Consider the following 25,662-nt stretch of genomic DNA (forward strand, 5'->3'; position numbering starts at 1 on the left):
GGAGAGGCTGGTGAAAGGTTCAAACTATAAATACAAATGTTTTTAACTTTTTATGTAGTTTTGATTTTGATATATATAATGAGTAAAGTGAAATGTCGTTAATTTTAGTTGTATTTAACTTGTTTGTGCACTACATTCAACAAATCTGCTGCTTTGTGGACTTTAATACTTATATTTTAATTTTAGTTTCACTTAAATACCATGTATCTAAAGTCAAAATATGCAGTCTTTCTGTATTTTTCTTTTTATTTAATATTATTCAAGTTCTCTCTTGTTTTAGTCATTATGTAGGTATCAGTCCTAAGAACCTCTTTGTTTACTGAAGTAATAAGAAACTTGGTTACAGTGTGGTGATGTCTAACAATTTACAATGTTTAAGATCACTTTTAAGGTAAAAAGTGGTGGTTTGACCTTTTGGCTCAAAGAAATTTTGTAGTTTGGCCAAAAAAGCTAGTCAGTTATTTTTGCTAAATACAAGCATTAATTTCTGAATTATGAAGGGGAGCCTAATTACCTTAAACCTGCACCTACTTATACAACGTTAGAGAATACAGCTATTAATTTCTGAATGTATATGTTAATGATGTCTTAATGTTTAGTCACACATTTAAATATATGATATGAATAATATTCCAGTGATAAAAATGGCAGGCTTGAAACTTAAACCAGGAAGATGTGATATTATGCACATTTGAGTGGAACTTGGTTTTATTGTTAATAGGAAAGAAATCTCCAAAGATTCTGGTACAGTGGTGAGAGACTAAACTCACGTATTAGTGAAAAGTCAGCAGTATTTTGTTTTTTTTTAATTTTGTCTTATTTCCAACTTCTTGTAGGCAATATCTTAAAAATTCCTACATTATTAGTGGCTTTCACTGAAGTAGAAACATAATTCAGGTGGAGTGAAAAGTGTCGGCAAACATTCCAGTTTCTGAAGTACAGGGTGTTTGGAAAGTCACTTTGCAGTTTTGTAATCATATTTTATTCAGTCTATTTCAAGCCAGCAACTGATAGCAGTGTTTAGAAACAAAATAAGAAGGTTCCAGGTCTGTTTTGATGCCAACGGGGGTCACTTTCAACATTGTTTATAATTATCATTAATATTTACCTTCTGTATTCTATATTGAAACATGTTTGTTAATAAATATACAAGTGCACAGTGACTTTCCGAACACCCTGTATGTTTTAATGGAAATCCATATCCATAAAAGATAGTGAATTCTTTTTGTTGATCATAGAGAATGTTTAATCATGTATACTAGTTACATTCTTACAGTTTCTAATGCAGATGCTGTAGGACAGATATAATTGTAGTTTATGCAAAATACTATTGACCCTGGGTACCTACATGGAAATGTCGCACAATAAGTTTTTACCTATTAATTGAATCTCTTGATTCTGGACACTGTATGGGAATCAAAACCATGTTAGTGAATGGGTATCAAATTTAATAATTTGGTAACTAAAGGATCCAAACCCATCATGGACACTCCTTACTGTGAAGCTAGGTAATACTTGGAATGCTCAGGTAGAAAAGTACAGCATGGCAGTACATAGCATGTGGTACTTGTATGAGCAATACAACCTAGCTATATTTCTCAGCTTGAACTGCAGGTAGTTGTCTGCAGAAGTTTAAGGCAAGAGAAACTCTGGATTTGGCTTAATATTAAAATTGGATGGCATCAATATGCTGTTCATACTTTTGCTACCATTTGATGGTGGTGGTCATAGCTATATTTGACTTGACATGTGTAGTATTGATGTTAACACTGTCTTTCTTTCTGTCTGATAGTAGCTATGCCCATCATTTAAAGTCCAAAGGGAATTTCTGAGCATTAGACTTTGAAGCTTGTGTCTGTAACCAACAGAAAGCTAATTTTATACTACAATATATTGATGGTTATCTTAAACTTGGTGAAACTTATTGATTCTCAAGTTCATCAAACTGTAAAAGCATTATTAGGAGTATGTTGTCTGCTTACACTTTTTTTCTTCATCTTATTTGTATTAGTTTAAAAGACAGTTAAATTGTATGTTGGTTTTTATATGCTAGTTAATTATATATTATTTTTGTTTTAAAATTCATGTTTGGAAGGTTTAATCATTTTTTTTAGTGTACCTAAACTTTGCCTCACTCAGTGAGGCTTACATTACTAAGCAAGATTAAAGAATTTTACCAGAGGTTAAAGTGTGTGTTGACAAAATTATGTTACCTACAGGCACACATTGACACATGTTGGCATAAATAATCAGTGGTAAAGAACAGGAAAGAAAAATAAAACATTTCAAGTAAACTAAGTTAAAAAAAAAAAAAAGACACGAAATTATGCATATGACCTAAAGATATTTTAATATTTGACAAAGAGTTAAAAGGTATGTACATATTTCTGTTTTTTAATTTTAAATGTTTCATTGGACTGTACATTGATGGTAATGGCTAAAGTTATTGATATGGTAGAAAAAATTAATATATAATAATTTCCTTTAAAATTTTTGATATTCATTAGGATGATTCTGGAGGTTATGAAAATGAAATTTGAAACTAATTTATATTCATCTATATATATAAAAGTTTTTATACTTAACATTAAAATATTGTATGTGAACTATTCAGTCTGATTGCAAATAACTACACTAAATAATGTGTATGAATATTACATAAAGCCATTCATGAGTTTTGGGTAACATATAAGCCATTTACTTAAAGGATACAACTGTTAAGCAACATCTAAATGGAAGTAAAGACTGATTTTTATTTTGGGGATTTGGTTTTAATGTTAAATAGTATAATTCACCATTCACATAAGCAATACATTCTTATGTTACTGAATCTTTATCATTATTACAAATTCTATGAAGAAACTTGTTTTTGTTGTGAACACAGTTCAAATTTCAATTTAGTAAAACATAATTACAATAATAATAATCTCAATGTACTTAGCTTATTTTCTAATAAATTACCCATCTTATTCACTGTGATTACGTTGTGTACATAACCTCGGTTGATAATGGCACATCAGTAATTATAATACTATGGCATACAAAACATGGTTTAACACCAGTGCTTATTTATGGGTAAGTGGAGTGGTCATCAAATGATATCTAGCTTATGCTTTAGAAGTGTGCATCAGCAGCTTGTTTTTATATTCAGGGTATAAGAGTTGGAGTAAAAGTATGGGTGAATCAGTTGTAAGGAGAAGCATTTTATTTGGTGATAAGAGTCTAGAACCAGAGTCCTGTTAAAATAGAAGTTGGCCACTCAAGACTTTTAAAGTTATAATAAATAAACACACACAATAAACAGTGTGTATTTTGCATATTTGACTGTCTTGTGTGTAATTTACTTGTGTATTTAAGTTGGGAGAAATTTAGTTTACTTGAATTTTTGTTTGTACATTTGTTTTTTTAATTTATGTTAGGTGGTGATAGTTTCAACTGACCCAAGGTGAAAAATGCTGCTGCCCATGTACTGAAGTGTTTGGGCCTTGTATCTTATTTTATCAATAGTACTAAATTTTTAATGCTCAACATTTAACTCAGAGGAGCCTTCATTAACCAGAACCTGGGTTACACATGTTTGTTATACAACATTTTCTTAAAGTGTCTTTAATGTATAGCATGGATTGAGTTTAATGAAGATATTCAACATTGAATTTTCTGTTATTGGTGTATGTAAAACACATGATATTGAAATGATTTTGGATATGCGAATCAACAAGTTACATAACATATATAGTTAATATAAAGTCTCAGTAGAACTACATTTAGATGTTTTACTTTTCATAAGGTAGGGTGATGCCATGAAAAACCGATTACTATTAGGAAAGATATCTGACAACCCTTTCTCATGCAAAATATTCATATACTTGAATCAGGGATTTAGAATTTCCTGAATGGTCTGTTCACTGTATGTAAAGGCTTTGGAAATTGAGTATGGAGCACTAGAAAGAGACCTACAACAAGTTGCATCTCAACTGTGATAAGCATTGTGTTGTAACAGATGATAATCTGAGAATACAAGTGCTACTGGTAAAGGCTATTCATTTGCTCTAAACAAAAGTACATAACATAATCAAAATGGGTCTTCACCTGTAAATGATGCAACAGTACACAACATAGTCAAGATGAATCTTCATCTGTAAATAATACCAACAGGATATAGGTTCACCAAGGTAATGCTTCCAGTAATATCTGTTGCTCAACCATTGCATACTTCATGCACCTGGAGAATGAAATGGGTTTTGATGCTGTTCTGTACAAAAACACTCCAGTCACGAAGTTTGATGTACCACTTATGAATTTCTGTGTGAAGTGGGTGTGGGGAAGCTATTATCCTTTTACACTAAATCAGTGTTTCTCAAATGGTGGGTTGCAACTCCTCCAAGGGGATGGGAAGTAGGTTTATGGAGGTTGCTAGGTGTCTGAGGGGGTGCACATGTCACCTTTGTTATGACCTGCACCAAGAAACATCAATTTTTTCATCATTGTGAAGATAATGTGGGGGGTTGTCTGGTAAATCCAGTTGAGAAGCACTGCACTAGGTGGATTATGAAAAGCAAGTAGGAAGAATGAATAAAACACATATTGATGCTATTTGTTATGAGACTTGTTAAAATCACTGAATAAAACAAATATTGAGGCTATTTGGTATGGAACTTGTTAAAGTCACCGAATAAAAAAATGTTGATGCTATTTGGTATGGAACTTGTTAAAGTCACTGAATAAAACAAATATTGATGCTATTTGATATGGAACTTGTTAAAGTCACTGAATAAAACAAATATTGATGCTATTTGGTATGGAACTTGTTAAAGTCACTGAATAAAACAAATGTTGATGCTATTTGGTATGAAACTTGTTAAAGTCACTGAATAAAACAAATGTTGATGCTATTTGGTATGAAACTTGTTAAAGTCACTGTATGCAACAATTGTACTTCTGTGCAATCAAATAGTTAAAAATGGCACTGGAAAACTTATCCTTGCACACTAGATGAATCATGGAAAACAAGGAGAGTGAAAAGCAGGGGCATAGATCCTGGGGGGAATGGGTGGTATACATCCCCCCTTCATTTTAGGTGGGGGTATGGTGCATACAATCATCCCCTTCCCTACATTTTGGTCTGTTGAATTGTTTTATTGCATCACAGGTCTACAAATTGTGTGTTTGTTCTTGTGATTCTCGTGTTCTTACCAATCGAATTACATAATTAGGCCTAGATGTAGGCTTTTTCAGTTGCTGAAATGTACATCTTTAATATAGGCGTGCTTCTAAGCGATAGTTCATAAGTATCAGTCAGTAAGCCTTAAGTATACATGCAAGTATCGTGGAAACAAGATTACTCTGTGACTACATGTTTACAGTTTTCAGGTTCACGTAATCAGAGATTATCAATTTGCAAATTGAACAGTCCACATAAGTGGTTGCAAAAATCATCCCCCCCATCGGGTGTAAAAAATCTACGCCCCTGGTGAAAAGTGTTGTGCTTTGGATATAATACCCTTACAACAGAGCCTGTAGTAATGACACATTGTTCCTCCAGGTAAGCTGAAGCCCTTATTAACACCATAATGGTTTACATTATTACTTGAGAACAAATGGGATGAGAATAAGGTTAAAAAAACTGAATTTATGAGTACTCACTTATATAAAGGCGTAATCATTTCAGAAGCAGAAAGTTGAACGTGCATCATATGCACTACATACGAGGGCTGTTCAAAAAATACGCGGACTGTTTGAATTGCGCGGCTCCAGTTGGTTCCAGGGGAATCCGCTTGGTGTCGCTAGGTTCGCACAGATCAGCTGATTACGACGCCATTTCCCGATTGCAGATATCTTCATTTGTGTATTAGCTACGCGGTTTTAAGTGAAGTGCGATTTTTTCGTTTGGCGGATTTCAGAATGAATGACCTGAAGGAGCAACGACTTGCTGTGAAATTTTGTGTTAAACTTGGAAAATCTGCGACTGAAACTTTTGCTATGCTTAACACGGCTTACGGTGATGTTGCTATGAAGCGTACGGCATGTTTCAAGTGGCATGAACGTTTTAAGGATGGTCGACAGTCCATTGAAGATGATGAGCGTCCTGGACGCCCTTCCACGTCAACTGACGACCCACACGTCGACAAAATCAACACCCTGGTGCGGGCAAATCGACGTCTGACTGTCAGGGAGCTTGCTGAAGAGTGTGGGATATTTTAGATCTTGTTACGAGATTTTGACCGAAAAATTGAAGATGCACCGCGTTGCTGCGAAATTCAGCCCTCAGAACTCGTGATTTTTTGGCCAAACACTCGATCACTGTTCTTCACCACCCCTCCTACTCACCTGACCTTGCTCCTTGCGATTTTTTCTTGTTCCCCAAACTCAAAAGACCCTTGAAAGGAAGAAGATTTGAGACGATTCCCGAAATTAAGGCAAATGCGACGAAGGAGCTGAAGGACATTACAAAAGAAGCGTACCAGGACTGTTCCAACAAGTGGAAACACCGTTGGGATAAGTGTGTGCGTTGGGGTTGAGAGTACTTTGAAGGGGTCCCAGACCTGTAACTTCTATATAAAGTACATTTTGTTTTATGACGTCTGCCCGCGTATTTTTTGAACAGACCTCGTATTGTGTTATTGGAAGTACTTGCGTCAACTAAACAATGCAGCATGTGAGTCAGTCTAGTAATGTTTATAAATAACAATACAGCATGCGAGTCGGTTTAGTTATGTTTATAAATCTTAATTATAGCCATTGAACCTCAGTTTCATTTAGACAGAAAATTGAATATAGTGTTTTCAAAATTGTCGAATTCGGTGTTATAACTTTATATTAATAGGTTTGTCTAGTGTGCTAATGTGTTATTCGGTCTGACACTAACCATGTGTTTATATTTACAATATTGTACACGACATTTTGCACTTAGGTCAGTAACGTGTATCGTTTCATCAATTTCCATCATTTTAATATGCAACACAAGTAGAGTCAAGTCTTACCAGAGAAAGTTACACAAACGGTATACATTGCAGGTTTCTGATGTGTTTGTGATTATCAAGTCCTGAGATTAATAATTATTTTGGATTAGTTCGTAACCTTGTTTATTCTGCTTCTTTGATTTCACTAAGACATTAAGATCAGTCTAATTGAATGTTCGTTTTTTAAAAAATATCTGTTAATGCGATGTTATCAATTTATCATATTTATAATTCTATTTAATTTATTTTTCATTCAAAGTTCGATTTTACATAAATAAATCTACCAGATATTGTCTGTTGTTCACGTTTTTGTCACGTTATTTCGATGAAACAAGCACCTTTTGCCACATTTTTTACAGTTTGTCACTAGACTTTAGTTACTCTTTAAGTCGTCAGATTTATATAAGTCACTAGAAAAGTAACTAGGTCGATTTAACGTTATAAATGTATTACTACTGTTATCACGTCCTCGATAGTTATAATTTTATTGGAGTCAAAACAGGGACTGGTAGCTTGAGAAAATAATGTAGACACTTTTCCATCCTTATTTGTTAACACTTTTAGTCCTCAATTGTAGGCTTGAAAATATAACGTGTATTTTGATTCAGCGTGTTTTTGTACTTTGCTGACGATCCCTATTCCACTTGTTTAAAACTAACAATTTTTGCAAATATTGTAGCATATGATTATAGGTAATTAAAACATATAAACTTTAATGTGTGAAAATGTATTACAAATTAGACGGCACTACTAACTAAATTTCTGAGGAGTTGGTTTGATAAAACATGGTAGTTAGAATTCATACAGTTTACTGGGACAGGACGTGAATCAAACTTTACGAAATAAATAGGCTTACGTCAGATATATTCTGTATCTTTTTTTTAATATACGCATCTAGCTTTTATAGTTAAACTTTTTTATTATATTTTAATTCATACCTAGCATAAGTATTATACATAAATGTAATAAGAAATTAAAGTAAGTAGTTTCAGTGTTGTTTCGTTCACGTTTTGTTTCCATCATGGAAGGACATAATAAAAACCCTGTTTTTCGTTAAGTAGTTTCAGTGTTGTTTCGTTCACGTTTTGTTTCCATCATGGAAGGACATAATAAAAACCCTGTTTTTCGTTAAGTAGTTTCAGTGTTGTTTCGTTCACGTTTTGTTTCCATCATGGAAGGACATAATAAAAACCCTGTTTTTCGTTAAGTAGTTTCAGTGTTGTTTCGTTCACGTTTTGTTTCCATCATGGAAGGACATAATAAAAACCCTGTTTTTCGTGGATGTTTTTTATGCAAGGTATGTGGTAAATAGTTTTATTCTGCATTAGACACGTTTTACAATTGTAGCTGTAAATCAAAAGAACATTTTGATAGTAGTAATTAAACTTTATGAACATTCATATTTAAACTCGCATCATAGCTATTCCGTAAAATTAGCTAGGTTTTTTGAATGATTTCACTAGGACTTTTTTGATCACTAGATTTGCGATATTGCTTTTTGCCTTTTAACGTATCTAATTGAAGCTTTGTTCCACCAAATTATTTGTAGAATTTTTTACCGTATTTGGTTAAAATAACGTTATTAAAACTTAGTTTTAAGAAGTTTAGTGTGTAGGTAATTCTTTTTATCAGGTTCAACTCACTCTGATAAATATTGATTTTGAGGTATGTTTTCCCTAATGTAGTTGTTTTTCCCGTTTAAATTCACTTGGTTAGAGCCAATGTTCAAAAAAATGTTTTATTTTTTTTTTAAAGATTTGATTTTAAAACCTAATTTTAAGTAAAGTTTAGAGGTTGTAAAAATTTTCTCTTTTACATAACGAAGTTTAGAAACAGTTTTGATATTCATGGTGCTTTATGTTTCAAGCTACTTGACTGCAATTAGGATTCCAATAAAGGTTTACATTTTTCTTTGTTGATTAAAATTTTGATTTGGAAAACTAGCATTCGGAGAAGTATTTTAAAAATTTTTGCTATTGTCTTCTGTTCAACGAGTATTAGAAGTTAGAAACGTAATTGATTTTAATACTTATTTGAAATCGCAAGATTCTGTAGGTGGGTGTGGGAATACCTCTGCCTTCAATTGCCACAACGACATATTTAGATTTACAACGCAAGAAACCGGGTTTCAATAAATATAACAGGTAGAGTACTGATAACCCTTTGTGTAGCTTTGTGCTTAATTACAAACAACCAGTCAATGAATTTTTCTATTAAGCTCTGATATCTGAAACGCTGTTTCTAATATCGTTTTGACAACATGATATGCTTCTTATTTAGTGAAAACTTTTTTTTTTATGAAGTGGGATTTGTTATCAGGCAAGTTTCAAACTGCATCTTTGTACCAGCAATACTTTGTTATATTTCTTTAGTTATTTAAATGCTGACTCCAAGAGTTCTAATTATATGTTTGTTAAAATGGCACAAATTCCTATGAAATTAAAATTTTTGAATGAGTAAAGTTTGTTTGAGCATTTTTGAGCAAAACTAAATTAAAATGTTATTTGGACATAACCATTCACAATTTATAACTGACAATTGAAGGAAGGTCGCTATCGATTACTTTTGGATTACTCTTGTTTGACCAAATATTTTAATTTGACAATCATTCTTATAGTGCACATAAACCTAACAATGCGGAGTGAGTTGTACGCGACTTCGGTTCGCGAACTATGAACCCTTTAATTTACAGTCCAAGTATTTTAATAAATAGTTTCACTTGGTCCGTGTTAAAATTGTGGAACATTATTTGATTGAAGTCTTTGTTTGAACATGTTTTTTGCAACACTTGTACTTTTTCTTATTAAAGTTAATTGTCTGAGGGCTGGGCGAGGCATTGTTTTCAGTGTCCTATTTCTACAAAACCGTCTTCTGCACTTTGAGGCCGTGTGTGCTGTGTAAAATTAACGGCCGAATCGCAATATTTAGTCAGACAATATTATCCCATAAGTTGGCAATGAATGTTGTTGACTCGCTGTATTACCTCTAGTAAGTAAGTTCAAATTTAGATTTAGAAGAACTTTGCACGAAGAGCCAAAAATGTAACTAAAATTAAAACTTCGTGATAGACACTGCTTTGGGCATAATGTTGTTCTTGTCTGCTTAAAGGACAAATTGTTGAAACCCCTATCGAAATATTTTTGGTACCACTTTTACTTTCATCACTTCTTGAAGTCGATTTACAAAATATTATTTTGATAATCCATGTGGTTTAAATTTGGTCAGAGAAATATTTTTGATGGTGCTGATAGTTTTTCGTCCTTGTTTGTAAGGAATTTACGTTTAATGAACTGGTAAAATTGATATTTTCTTTTTCCTCTGGATTAAACCGATTTTTAGGGACTATTATTTTCCTATGATTGACCCCGTAAACAACAATAAGGAACAAATTGCTAGTCATTGATCTTTAACTTCTTGAAACCTGTATTATGGTTTGGCGTGATACGGACAATGCTTCACCCAAACATTTTTTTTATATAGTCTGTCTTTTTGTTTATTTTTTATTACTTTTTAAAGACATCTTAAAAGTTTGTTTGCAGTTTTGGGATTGTTTGTATCAAAGTGAGAACTTAATTATGTCAGGAAAGTTATTTCAAAAGAATGTTGCTAAGTGAGAATCTAATTTGGTAGGTAATTTGTAATTATAGCTTTTATTTTTCAAGATGAGAAATTACACGTTGTTGCAAACAATTGGTGTCTCCTTAGAAATAAATTTATGTATTTCAATAAAACAATTGTCAAACATATTCTTCAGTTGAATACAAAAGATTAAAAATTTTCAAAAAGCTATTGAAAAATGCAAAAGACATACGAAAAGAACATTTTCACCTGACCACAAAAAATATGATGATTCGATTAATGTAAATAAAACTTTAACTGCTCGCAGTTGAAACATCATTCAAAAAACTTCTTGAATATTTATAAAAATTAGAGAAATTTTGATGGTCAACTTCATTTGATTACAACATTCAATTCATAATTTTTCACAAAGTACGCATCTTATATTTTATCAAAGTAACGCCAAATTTTTCCAAAATTGTACATTTATTAATAGGAATGCAACATCAAAAGTTTTCTCTACAATATTTTTGCTCCAGTGAGACATTGTCCTGGATTCATCGTTTAGCACCTCGCAACGGAAGAAGACATTAAACTATTTCATTTTGTCTTTGTTAAAACTGTTTAGTCTAAGGAAAGATGAGTAATGTTTCATTTTCTATTAAAAGAACTTTACAAACTGTGGTTATATCTATATATATTTGTGTGTGTGTGTGTGTGTATTATTCACACATTAAGTGTAAGATTGTTATGCTAACGTAGAAAATCAATTTCAGATTTATGAAAGCCAGTGCGAATTTTTTAAGTGTTTAAATATCCATTGCTTATGCATTTTGTATTAAAAGTGTCATTTGCTCCCATAAAACTCAACACTTTTTTTATTTTATTTCTGAACTGCTAAATATATTGCTTTTGAAACGTTGTATCGTGGGATTGAAGTCAGTGCTACGAATATGACAATCTCAAAAACGTACGAATTAGTAAGTTAATAGAAGACGTAATTTTTTGTCATAAAGAAACATTTGTTTTACAATTACTTCAAGCCATTTCGGTTTAGCATAGTATCTTAGAGGTGGGGAGGTGGCCCGGCATGGCCAAGCGTGTTAAGGCGTGCGACTCGTAATCCGAGGGTCACGGGTTCGCATCCCAGTCGCGCCAAACATGCTCGCCCTTTCAGCCGTGGGGGTGTTATAATGTAACGGTCAATCCCACTATTGGTAAAAGAGTAGCCCAAGAGTTGGCGGTGGGTGGTGATGACTAGCTGCCTTCCCTCTGGTCTTACACTGCTAAATTAGGGACGGCTAGCACAGATAGCCCTCGAGTAGCTTTGTGCGAAATTCCAAAACAAACAAACAGGGTGGGGAGGTTGAGCAAAAAATATTAAAATGTATCTTCTAATGGAATGGAAATAATTAAAGGGTGTAACCATTTTCCCCACCCCTTTGAGTATCTCAATGATAATAAGATTTATAACACTAAAAGCAGGGTTTCAATACCAACGATGAACACAACACGGGCAGCTTATAAGGTAGCTATATGCGTAATGCAAATTTAAAATAGATTTTTTTATTATCACACATAGCCCACTGTGAGTTGGTAAGAGTAACCCAAGAGTTGACGGTGATTAGTAAGATCAGCTGTCTTCCCTCTAGACTTTACTGCTAAATTAGGGTCGGTTAATATAGCCCTCGTGTAGCTTTTCGCGAAAATTCAAACCAAATCAAGATCATATAGTTTTTTCATTTAAAGGGGAAGTTGCTTTACTAGCTATATGAGGTATATATAAATAAACTTAATTATATATATCACTAGTCAATGAGCAAGAAAGATGTAATCAGTGTGCGCAAGCATTTGATTTTGTATTTAAACTTTTTGGTAAAATATGTTTGGAAATGTGTTACACAAGAACATGTACTTTGCGGTTCGCAGCATATTGTTCATAATCCAGTATTTATAATTATATAAATAAGTTGTTTATTCTGTTGTGCACGCGTTATGTGGCGCCATCTTTCTTATTAATATTTTATATCAGGAAAGCTTGTCTAGTCAAAGATTGTGGATTTCAACGTTCATGTTATTCATATAAAGTAATTATAGATATGAAGTGGGGTGTATGTGAAAAAGGTAGTTAATTCAAACTTTTAATAAGTAAAACGATGCTGTTGGTAACGGGTCACATTATAACATGAAGTATTGACAGAACGTGTAAGAGAAGGGTACTTCGTTAACCTCGTTTATTTCATCATTGCAATCTCGCATCCTGAGGTTTTAGTGCTTCATTTTGGTATTCTGTTCATGAAGACATTTCTAACCTTAAAAATATGAGTTAGAGGAAATAAAATTTTATCTGTTGAAATAGTTACCAAAATTAAGACATTAATATCATGAAAACACAGCAAGTAAGTAGTGAAGACAATGAGTAGCGTTTTGAAACATTTTTTTCTTGTGTAAAGAAGTAAATTAACTTTAGCCTAACACTTGCACCTGTTAATTAAAGCGGTTACAAAAAGGAAGGGGATGAGTGAATTAAAAACTAAAGTATAGAGATCCAGGAAATGCATTTGTGTTGTTCTGGGACCTCGGTTCATAGAAGAAAATGTAAAAAATAAAACTGAAGAGAAAGTTTCGTTTGTCCTCTTCAGATTTTAATTTATATTATTTTGTTGGGAATACATAAAGTTGGTACTGTTTCTAAACGTTTATTGAGATGATTATTTTATATTTGTATTATTGTATCCATACTTATTGTATGGTTGGTGTTACGATTAGAATAAAGTAGTTAATCGATTGTAATCTGTGCTTTTTTTTTATATTTTACTCTTATTCCAAACCAAATATTCATGAAATCCTAATCTTTCAAATACAGCAGTTAGTATTGTGTTAAAATTATATTTTCTACGAAAATGTTTATAATTTGTTTCCGTAGTTTACTTACTATAGTATTATTCGGAACTTTCAAACATGCTTATTTTTAAATGTGTCACTAAGAACCTGAGTTTTCTGATTTGCACATTATGGTAAAACTAATAACACAGCTCTTCCTCCCTTTCTCTACTAGTGTTCCATGCCCATACCCATCATTCGCCGCTCAATATAGCAGGTACAGAAGACTGGTGCTACTCGGGGAAAGCTACTTGCGGCCAACGAAGTTTGAATGTACTCCTCGCTACTGTCGTAAGTTTTTAAGTAATACTCCATAAATAAGTATTTTCAGTTGAACTTTTTTAAAGTCACTTATAATTCATGACTCTGTGAAGTTCGAAAAAAACGTTTTTTGGTGTATGTGTGGAATTACACGGTAAGACTTTTTTCCGTATATATGCAAATTGAAATCTGCTGTTTTCTTCGAAGCTGCCTTGTCGGTAGTGCTTATTGTTCGTATCGAGAAACAGATTGTGTATGTCACCGCACCCATTTCAAGAATTTATAAATATTTTCGTACTGATTAAATAAATATTCAGTAGTATTTATATTGTACCTAAACAAAAATGTTAATTCAGATGGAGAAAGTTGTATTTCCAAATTTGATAAGTTATTTTGTTTCAAATTTATCTTTCTGGTTTGAACTTTAATTGTAAAACTTAATTACAATCGGATGTCTCGGTTACCTGTTTGACTCGTTTGGTATGTTGACCTTACCTGATTTATTTTCACATACATGGTTACACTGTAAAAACAGTTTGGATCCTGAACACAATGTAACACTTTTTTTGTCCTAATTTCTTTATCCATTTAGGTCTAGAAAGGCTTTCGACTATGTAGATTTTAAACATGTTTATGAAGATATTCAGTATCTAAACATAGGAAGGTTTAATATAAAAGGTTCAGCAATTCCTTAGTCATGATAGAACAGCAGCTATTTTGCATATAAATCAGTTCTTGCAATAGAATTATCAGATCATCCCTAAAGTAATGTCCAATTTTAGGTTCAGAAAAAGATAAAGGATTTCAAACACTTTCTGTTATTTAACCAATAATGTATGTTCCATTGTTATTAATTATTTCCTGCCAGTGATTCACAAGCTTCTGAATGCCATTTCTATAAAATTTTTGGGGTTTGGAGGAAAAAAATGTAGAGAGGGTAGTTTTAACATATTCATGTGTTCCAAGCTCTTTTCCATCAAGATAGTTCTGCAAACTTTGGAATAGATGATAATCAGATGGTGCAATATCTGAAGATTAAGGAGGATGTGGAGATATTTCCCAGTCTAGCTCTTCTATCTTTGCAAATGTGATCCTTGCTGTATGGTGCCGTGCATTATCCTGCTGTAAAACAACACCTTTATAATTGATCAAAGCAGGCCTCTTTTCTTTCAGTGCAATATATAGTTCTGTAACTGTTGACAGTAGAAGTCTGATGTAATCATTACATTGAGTGGCAGCAACTCAAAGTGGATCACACCAACAATATCCCACCAAACACTGAAGACTTTCCTAGGTTGGAGGTCCATTTTGGGCTGTGCTTTAGCCAGTTTACCTGCAGTGAACCATTGTCTGCAGTGCTTAACATTTTTATAAAATATTCATTTTTCATCTCCAGTTACTAACCAGTCCAAAAAAGGTTAGTTACATTCATGAGAGTGCAAATGTCCACTCTTGCTCTAAGGTTGACTTCTGTCAAATCATGGGGAACCCATTTTCCAACTTTTGACATATTTTCAAGCTGTTGCAGATGATGGTGAACTGTTGAATGGGTTGAATTAAGCTTTTGTACTAGTTCTTCAACTGTTACAGCACAATCTTTATCAAGTGTAGCCAGCAGCAAGTCATCATTAAACTCAATAAGATGACCTGAACATGGCACTTCACTTAAGCTGTTGTCACTTGATCTGAAATTCTGAAACAACCTTTGACATTTTCTTTCATTGAGATGTTCCACACCATAAACACCTTGACTGTTTAGTGTAGTTTCTGCTGCACTGTTGCCTTTTTTAAACTCATAAAGCATTATATGCCTAATGTGCTCCACAGAACATCCATCTTCCTAAGGGTTTATTTGATTAATGATCTGAAAAAGTGGAGTTGGGTTAGTTTTTTTATTTGTCTGAAATTTTTATACATGTCCTACTACATATTTTAGTCATTAAAGCCTTCTACAAAGAGAGAAATGATGATGCACTTTTTGTATTAAATTTTCAAACATTACTTATGGGATGACCTGATACATCTCAACACTTGAACAGTGTGAAGCAATATGAGGAAAACAATAATTATCTAATACAGCAAAATGATTGTGTAAGTGGTAACCACTGAGAATAAATTAAGTAGAGAAGTAAGTTTTTTATATATATGGATGTTAAATCAATATAGGTAAGGTTCTTGTTATGATGAAAAACGTGTTTTACCTGATATAAAAAATTTTAAGAACATTCAATTCAAATGTGTTCAAAACACTACTGTGGTCAAACTGATTCATTTTAAATTAAAAAGTAATTGAGTAAGGAAAATATTCTTTCTATTTATATTAAATTAGTGTTTACACAGTGGCAATTTGTTTTCTCACCATTTCACCCAGTAGCTTTGGCACAATCCCAGTATTACCAACTGTTAAGGAAATAAAGAATTTTTATTGGATACTAACTATTTCATTCCATTAAATGTTTTATTTTCTAATATGTGTTAAGTTATTTTGTATGATTTCATTCGGTATTGTATAATACATACGTATACATTTTAAATATGAAAACAGAATAATAGAAGAATGAAAATCAACTTACTGAAGCCATTATATAATATTCCAAAGTAAATCTTCTGGTTGGAATTATTTTGATGCATAAGTTAAAGCCTGTTTAAAAACACCAGTGACAACTAAATGATATGTAATCAAGAGCTGTATTTTTATTTTTCTCTACTGTTGTATAGTTTTAGCAGTAACTTTGGAAGTTTGGTTGTTCAGGTTCTTTTAAGTCTAAAGTGGGACATGAATGTTGCTGACTTTGTTTTTATCATTGGTGATGCATAGTATCTTAAGAATTTGTAAAAGCATTTTACATCTTCTCGATCTTCAAGAATTGGACATAGAAATGTTGTTTTCTTATGTCGTGGTGTGTTCAGCTTTAAAAGTATTTTTCCAGTAGTAAATTTATCTACCTTCACGTATCAGGTGTTAGTTTTGTTTTTTAAGTGTAGTTACTCTGTTTATTCTTACTGATGTTTGTGTGAATCAACACTAGATATTGTAAATGGTGTTTGTGGACTCCCTGTGAAAGAGGCAGTTCAACTTCCACACATTTCTGTAGCTTTTCTTATCAAGTATGCACCATTCTTTTATTTAGTCTGTTTTATTATGTTCTTGTTACCTACTTCTTCATTGTAACTCATTTGTCTTTTGTGGATCAGTTCCATTTCTAGCATTATGCTTCTTCCTTCCCTTCTTTGATTTTTGATTTCTTGAGTTTTGTAATTTTGCATCCCCTTTCAGTATTCTCACATTCTGAATTTCCTTTTCCATTTAAGGTGATGAGCAGACTTTTTTTAAGTTTCATCATCTAGTAGTGTAATATTCCTGTCCTTCCCTGATCTTTTTTTTTAACCACCTCTTCCTTTCAGCCTGAGGCACTCCATGCCTCAGTGGGCATTTCTCATTTTCTTTCCTTCTCTACTTTGAACTTTCCTTTTCTGCTTTTACTATTCACTCATATCCTAATTTTTTTTTTTTTTTCATTCTTTCGGCTCTTCATCTAGTCTCTTTCTTTGACCTACAGTTTGGTGGTATTCTTAATTTGTTTAAATCATAGGCTAAGGCTGTTAATCATTCATCCTCACTTTCATCAGTTGTTTTCACACTGTCCTCAACTCTATTTTCCATCCATGTATTTCTTTTTCCTTTATTTCTTATCATTTTATTCCTACCTTTCTCTTCTGCACAGTGCCATTTCCATTGTATTGAGTCTCACAGGTGCTCAACTATCACAGTTTAAGCATCTATGGTTGCACTTTCTATCCATAATTGGGGATTTTGCTTTTTACATATGGACTTCTCTATGTTTCAGTTTCCTCCTTCAGTGTTTGTATTGTTCTTTTTTGCTTTTGCTCCCTTCTGTGTCCCATGTTTTTTGAAGTTGTAGTCATCACCACTTTCACCAGCTCCTCACTCCCAATTAATATTGTATTCACTGTGGTGAAGTTTTCAGCTCATTCTCAACTGAAATCAGTCTCTTCTCAGGCCTCTGATCAGTGGATTTTGCTGTAAATGGGATTTGTTTCTATATTTCTTGTTCAGTGTGTTCACTTTCTTGTTTGGTGACCATAGTTTCAAAGGGACTATTTATCCCTCTAGGTCACACTACTATGCTCTTTTTCAGTTGCCCTTGCATGATCAGAGGAATCTCTTATGGGATGCTGTTCTCTGATCTGAGTGATTCTTGTGTCCATTTCTTCATTCTCATCTTTATATGGGTGGTTATACTCATACTCTTTATTCTATTATCTCTATCCAAACTGGACATTACCCCTCTTTACTTATGATTTCACCCTGGTTGGGGAAACATTGCTTACCATCAGTTTTCCATTCAGCACTTAGTCTCGTGATGAGTCCTCATATCTCCATATTAATGCGTTTGGCATTGTGGTAGGTGGTTGAGCATGATCCCATTCTCATCTCCTCTTATTTGTTCATTTTGTTAGGTTCTATTTCAACAACATCTTGAGTTTTCTCTATCAACTACCTTTGGGTGATTCATTTCAGAACTCTTTGTTTTCAAACTCGACTTTTTTTCTTGAGCCTATTATATTGGTTTCCCTATCTGCCCAAGTATCAGATACCATGCTTCAGGTTGTGTACTTCCTCTCCTGATCAGATAGTGTTCTGTTCACGTAGTATCTTTTCTCCATTAGTTTCTGTAGGGGGTATTTTTTTTTAGGCTCCCCACTGTTTTCTTCACCCACTCCTTTACTTACATGCTTCTACTCTCCTTATCTGTTCTCCTTCCCTCAGCTTTGGTTTTCACTGCCTTCTGCTATATTTGGTCTATTACTTGTTGTAAGGCTCACCCATCTTTCTGATCTTTTTCTTCGGTCTTGGCCTTGACTAGTGATGCTTTTCATCATTTTGCATGTCATTATTCTCTGTTTGGTTTACTTTTGGGTCTGTCTTTTATACCACCTGAAAACTTAACCCTCTTCCTTTGTCAATTTTGCACTTTCTTGCTTCAACATCTGTTTCTTGTTGTTGTTTTTTTGTGTGAAATTTTGTCTTTCCACTTTTATGAGTGTTTTATGGCGAGTTGCTGTTGAACCTTACTTTTTCATCTGGTAATCCTTGTCTTTCTGAGTATGTTTCTGTATGGTCTTTATATTCAAGTTAGGAGTTGTGGTATTTGATGTTGGTCTGCAAGTCCCCACTTCCTTTAAATGGGTCTCCCATTAGACATTTCTCTTATTTCTTCCGTGTTGTTCTGAAGGGTTGTCTACTTTGCTGGTGGTCGGACAGTCTTGTTTATCCATATTTGCTGATTCTATACTATGTGGATTTTTTAACCTTGTTCCAGCCCTACCTGCTCCTGCTTGCACCATTTACTGCCTTCTCTTCTGTAATACTTTCCTTGCCTTTCACTTATGGCTGCCATTGTTGACATCTTTATGCTAGTGACTTGTTCCATAGCTTTTCTCTAGTCCCCTCATTCTTATTCTTTGTCCTATACTAACTCCCTCTATCTTCAGATGCTCATTGGAAAGACCTCTACCCTTCTCTTTACCCTTTCTTCTGTTACATTCTTCTATGCTTGTTGAGACCAAGACAGACATATCTGTATAGTTTGTGTTGTTCATTACTTGTACCTCTTACTTTTGAGTTTTTTGTGTTTCACTCTACATTCTCTGGGATTCTTCTTCCTCCCAGAGCAAATCTCTTTTTACTTTTGTAGATACGGTCTCTATGGTTTTTTGCTTATTGATGGTACATATTTCATCTCATCAGATTCATCTCCTCTCTTTTTTTCTTACTGCTCATTTCCATCCACTGCTGGACGTGATCATTCCTTAACTTTCTTTGCTGCCTGGCTGTGTAGTCTTCGAGAGTCACTACCTGCCTCCATAAGCCATCCTACACTCTCCCCCCACCATCTGTTTCCTGATCATTCAGGTGAGATGGTTGAGAATCTTCTTTTACCACAGACTAGAAAACACCCAATGCAGCTTGGTTTTGGACTGCAATTGAACCACTGAGTATCTACAATCATCTCCTGTTCAGTTGAGTTGATGTGAGAATTTACAAACAAATTAGTGTGCAGAAAAACTATTTCCCTCCTCCTATGTGTGAAGGGCTTAAATCTCTAAGGCAGATGCATGGGGAAGATAGTTTTCTGTCTGAGGAGGTATCTGTTGGAAATACATTCTTTGGTAAAGAAAATGTTAGCTTTACTGGAGCATTAAAATTTGTAGATCTCCATAAAAGCTTGTAAATTCTCTAATTAATGAAAGGAACGTGCATTAGTGTTGAGGGATTTTAAAACTGTGTGTGCAGTATCTTCTTTATGAGGATAAATGATGAGGATATCATTTATGATGCTAGAAAAATACTTAGATTCAAGAAGTCTTGATAGAAATGAAATAAAAACCTTATAAACTGAGTACTTTTGAAAGGTGGAGCTTTTTTCTTTGGAGCAAACTGTTTGCTTCTGAGCATATCATTTAGTTACCTTCAGTGAAAAGGAAGTAACTTTCCTGTGGTGTTAAATGCTTTTTCTTTGGAATTTTCCACATATATTGCTATATTGTCAACAGTGATTAGCACATATTGAAGCCATTGCTGAAAATTGCTGCCTGATACTTGAAGAATATGGACAGATTTGTAATGAGTTCCATGATGGTAGGAATGATCATTTATGTATGTGTAAGAAGGGTAGTGTTAGTTTGAAATTGTAGTCTGATGAGTGTGCCTTAGTTGGAACATTGGTGTAAAGATCAAGGTTTTTGTAGCTGATCAATTCCATAAACATTTTACTTGAAATGACTGTTCTTATGCTTGTTTCAACATTGTCATTCTGAGATGTATTAAACAATTCCTACAGGTCCTATAAAAGAGATCAAAGTTTTCAACAGGCTTTTATAGCCCTAATATTCTTCTGAGAATGTAGTCCCTACTTGGCAGTTTTATTTTTTCATTATTACATTTTTTTTTGTAATGGATTTACTGTTATACAGTTATTACATACATTTGTTTCAGTCTGATGCATCTAACATACATTGTTGGATGTGTATTGTGCAAGTCCTGCCTGTTCTCTAAATTTGTGGAAAATTCTCAAGAGCAAGAATTAACAATATATTATTTGCAGAAACATTAGCACATTTTCAAATATTGTTGAACTTTAAAGAATTTTGTATAGTGAGTCTACAGACTGACAAGCTGAGAGACAGAATAGAGTATTTTTTTGGTTACCTACAGTCAGTTTACTATAAACCTCAAACTGTAGTTGGGGCCAGTGCTTATTAATCAGAAAACTACATAATTTAACAAGGAATAATTATAGACTTCAAACATTACAAATCATTAAATTTCAGTCATTTAATCTTGGATGTTAATATTTTTTATGAGGACATTAAATATCTTTGGTAAAAAGCCAGCTTATAAGTGGCATGAAACCAGCTAAGCTAGTCAGCATTCCCCTCAAGTAAAGTGTATCTGTGTATCAACATAAATAATTTGCATTTCATGAAACTGTACCACTGATAAAAAATTTTAGTTTCAGATCAGATAAAAGACTGAATACTGTTTGTAAATTTGTAAAATATTTTTATATAAATAATTATTTGTAATAATTGTTTGTAGTAACTATTTTTCTAGATTGTATTGTATATTAAAATATGTTTATGTTAAGAAAGAAAATTGTGTTTCAATCTAGTTGGCAAATATAAATTTGATACATATCAACATATAATTAACTTTTAAATTCAAATTCAAATTTCCAGTTATTTGAAATTTTAATACGTAACAATAAATTGGAGACTTGTCTGAGATAAATTTTAATACATGATGTAATAATTTGGGGTCTCATTAGGGTTGAAATCTAATATGCAAGATTTTTCATTGACTTTTCTTTTACAGTTTGTTGTCTATTAGACTTGTGAATTTCATCCAAATATAGTAGTATTTAATTACTAAGTTTAGGTATTTAGATCATCTTGAATCTAAATGCATGCTAGTTTTTCAACATGACAAGTGCAAAGATAAATGTATAAAAGTATGTTGTTAATCTAAGAAAACACTTTATCCATTAAAAAATTAAGTAATGTGTTTATAGAAAGATAAAAGTTCTTCAATAAACTGTATCTTGAAGAAATACAACATAATAGATTAAACATAGTGTCTTATTTGTTTGTTATCCAAGATTCCTGCACACAAAAGTAAAAGTGAGAAATGTGTACCTCTGAATAATTTCAAATCCTAAAGGGAATTAACATTTTGTAAGAATATTATTATTAATATAACTTCTTCTGATCATTTCATTGGCAGAGGTTTCAGCTTCTGGCTGTTAACTACAATGCTCTTTATTTCTATAAAGTGATTAAACAGGGGTATTCTGTTGATTACTTTTATTTACTATCAATTCAAAATTATCATTATTCTATTTATGATGGGAGGTTTTGTGTGTATGTAATGTTTTCTTGTTTTAAAGGATTTATAATGTGGTTTTATAGTTCTTGGAAGTATGAAAAGCAATAACAGTGCCAAGGGAAGGCAAGGAGTGATGGGTCTGCCTTCCCTAAACTTTTCTCTAAAATGTTTAGTGCTACATCTTCCAGAATTTTAGGTTACTAGGTAACCCAACACAAAGAAAGTTCACCCAATAAAAATTCCAATGTATTGTTAGTCTTGTTCTTATTGTAATCAATTACAGTAAGAATTAAGAAAATTTTTGTTACTCAGTTAGGTTGAAGCTATGAGCATTGTAGTCTGTCGAGAAAATTAATTGTAACTGAGGGCCATGAGGAAATTGCTTAGGATTTTAAACAAAATTATTTCGTAACTTATCAGTGCATTTTCTTATTTTATATGTTGGTGTTATGATTATATAAGATATTCTATCGAGTTCAATTTAAATTTTAAAATGATCACTTAGTACAAGAATTTTAGTTTAATTAGGTAATTTGCAGTCCGATATCTCAATGATAAATGTGTTTAACCAATAAGGAATCATGTAGAACAGTATTAATGAAAAGCATTCTGCAGAAAAACTAGTTAGCAAATAATTAGGAAGAAAGTTAAGAGAATTTCAGGTTCAGACATCTTTGGTTTTGCCTAGAACTTTATTGACCTGCAATACCCTATCATAATTTTATTTTTTGGGTCAAGTTGTTTGTTGTTATAGATTTTTCAGTATTAGTATTTTTGCTTATATCTAATTGCTAGATCTGAGTTATTCTAAGGTTTGGCCAAATTTCCTGCACAAACATGAAAAAAACTACCTTTATTTGAGATTATTTTAAAATATCTAGAATGAAAGAATTTAAGAGTGTAATTGTTAATTTAGAAGCAAGAAAGTATTAGTGAGGGGAGAAAGAATTTTTTTTTAGAACAAATTTTTAAAATTTAGGTTACTTTGCTCATGTTAAGGTTGGAGGTCAGATAAGGAGTAAACAGTTAGTAACTTTGATATTGTTATGTGAAAAGTAATTATTTCAAGAAAACTATCTGATTTTAATGTTCTAGTAAATACTGAACTTTATGAATTTGTTAATTGTAAAACTGACAACAAATAAACTGCAACTTTTGATACATTTCTTTTAAGAAAGTTTAGATAAAAGTGTGAGTAGGTTACCAGTTTCAAAATATCTTGTTTTAATACGCATTATGTACTGTTTACGGAGATAGCAAATTAATGTATGTTCCACAACTTGTTTAAAAAGAAATTGCTAGGCCTGTTTAAAGCTGTGGATCACTTATGTAGATGGATAATGTCTTTTGAAATAACAAAACTGGAAATTGTGTTTAAAAATTAATTTGTTAAATGAAATATATTAAGGTGTTCTTTCATTATTTTCAGGAAATGTTAATTTTATATAATACTCACTGATTTAATAAAATTCCTAATTCACATTAATATTTGCTCCTTATTCATCTATCCCACATTGGGGAAACAGTACGTTCAGTCTTGCAAAACTAAAATTCAGGGTTTTATGCTTCACAGTAGATAGAGTTCAGGTAGTGTATTATGTAGCTTTTGCTAAAAGACAAAATATTTTTCAAACAATTTTAAAGTTCTGAACATATGTAATACACAGCATATTCCCTATATAATCATTAATTTTATAGAATATTTATAACTTGTCAGAGAAACCTGCACTTGGTTCAGGACTTGCTGTATTGCAATTGATTTGAAAGATGCTGTAGATAATTTTAAAATAGTTTTGTCTAACTTAAGTGAGACACATGATTTTAGTATATCAAAATTATTTATATATATGCTGAAGAAACACCTTATTAGTGCTAAATATGAAAGATATTGAGCAATTTGCATGGATCTCGTGCAAGCGTCAGGTTTTATACAATTTAGCTTAGACATGATAAAGAACTGCAGCTGTTGTAATATACGTTTCTACTGACAATTAGAAATACACATTGAATTAGTAGTTTGCACCTGCAGTTTGCATAAGAACTAATCTATTGTCTGTTTATCAGTATTAGGAATTTATTGTTTTCTGAATTTTATTCTCAAATTAACATATAGAAATAGATATTTGTTTATTTGATTTTAAATAATTTTTTTACTGATCAGTCTTTATAATCTTTAGCATCCTGATATCAACAAATAGCTGCTGTTTAAGAAAAAGAAATATGCTAAATCAAACTTAAATGCATTGTATTTTTATAAAAGTACAGCAATCTAGATTGTATGTAACTTTCCTATTTATGACATATTGTCAAAAGAACACTTGCATTGTACAATACATTGTAAAACTAGTTATTGTTATATACAAAAGGTTGAATACATTTTACTAAAATAATTTTAAATATGTAAGTTAGAAAGTCACTTGGCAACCACAGCCAGTGTGAATTTGCAGTGGAATAACATGGAACTAATTTTGACATTGCTTGATATTTTGAAAGCTATGTGATGCCACTGAAAATGGATTGATTTTGGAAAGAGCATCTATCAGTCCTTTCCTTTGAAAAATGTTCATACGCTTGGGATTTTCCACACACTCAATGACATTGTAAAATGAAGGAATATAGATCTTCTTGGGATAAAAAGACTATCTAGAAGGAGAACTTAAACAGTTCATAACTCAACTGTGGTAAGCAAAGTGTGGCATTTTGTAAAAAGTGAAAATCCACGAACACAAAGGTTAGTAATAAGAGCTTTCCATGTGTTTGTGGCTCCATGCAACAGTACACAACCTAATCAAGAAGGATTACCATATGAGAAAGCAATACAAGTTGCTTCAATGCATATGTCAAGCTGCAGGAGAAATGTGTATTAGTGCTATTTTATATTAAGACATACCACTTCTTTTGATGGATGCAGTATGTATTGATTACAATGTTGAACTGAAAAACCATACAGTGTGAACAATATTGAGAGAGGAGTGCAGCACTTTGGACATGACACTTATATAACAGTCTCTTGCAACAAAAATTATATTGCATTTACCAAGTTGTAACTGAATGTGATGGCATGTATTGGAAAAACAGTGAACTTCAAAATTATTTTAACCCATTCAATTTTTACAAGCTGAACACTATATACAGCACAGTGCAATTAACTACCCAAAACAGACCACACCTCATATGCCAAATTTAGCAGTCAGTAGAATGTTCTCAACCTATCTCTTTACAGAATGCCAATTATTCTTTTCCAAAAAGTTAGAAATCTTATAATTTAGGTTTAACTTTATAAATTTAATTGTAAATGTAGTTTTAATACAAGCTGATGGAATGGGGAAAAAAATAATGTAAAGAGGAGTAATTCATGATGAAAAGAATTGAATGGTCTAGTAATGAAAATGAATAAGACAAATTGTGCATATAACTTTAAAAAGTATAGTCTTTAATATAGTAACATACATTATTGAACTTGATGAAGAAAATGCTTTAAAAGCATTTAAATTCGTTTTTTTTTCAGTTGTGTAACTAATAAGGAAGAATTATGCTTGTTACAAACAGCCTTCTTAGTTGACATAAATTGCCCTTTTTTGAAACAAAAAC

At 32.5% G+C, this 25,662-nt stretch overlaps 1 protein-coding gene across 13 annotated transcripts in view; it reads left to right on the top strand.

Moving 5' to 3' along the window:
• The window catches only part of LOC143253153 (plasma membrane calcium-transporting ATPase 2-like), a 212,120-nt gene that overhangs the window by 11,613 nt on the left and 174,845 nt on the right, over window positions 1-25,662 (top strand). For 11 of the 13 annotated variants that reach the window (XM_076506512.1, XM_076506513.1, XM_076506514.1 and 8 more), the window contains one exon: window positions 13,576-13,691. In XM_076506512.1, the coding sequence (XP_076362627.1) occupies window positions 13,576-13,691 (116 nt within the window). The other 2 variants (XM_076506500.1, XM_076506508.1) reach the window with 2 other exon arrangements.

Source organism: Tachypleus tridentatus, chromosome 6 (assembly GCF_004210375.1).
Source record: "Tachypleus tridentatus isolate NWPU-2018 chromosome 6, ASM421037v1, whole genome shotgun sequence".
Taxonomy (NCBI): domain Eukaryota; kingdom Metazoa; phylum Arthropoda; class Merostomata; order Xiphosura; family Limulidae; genus Tachypleus; species Tachypleus tridentatus.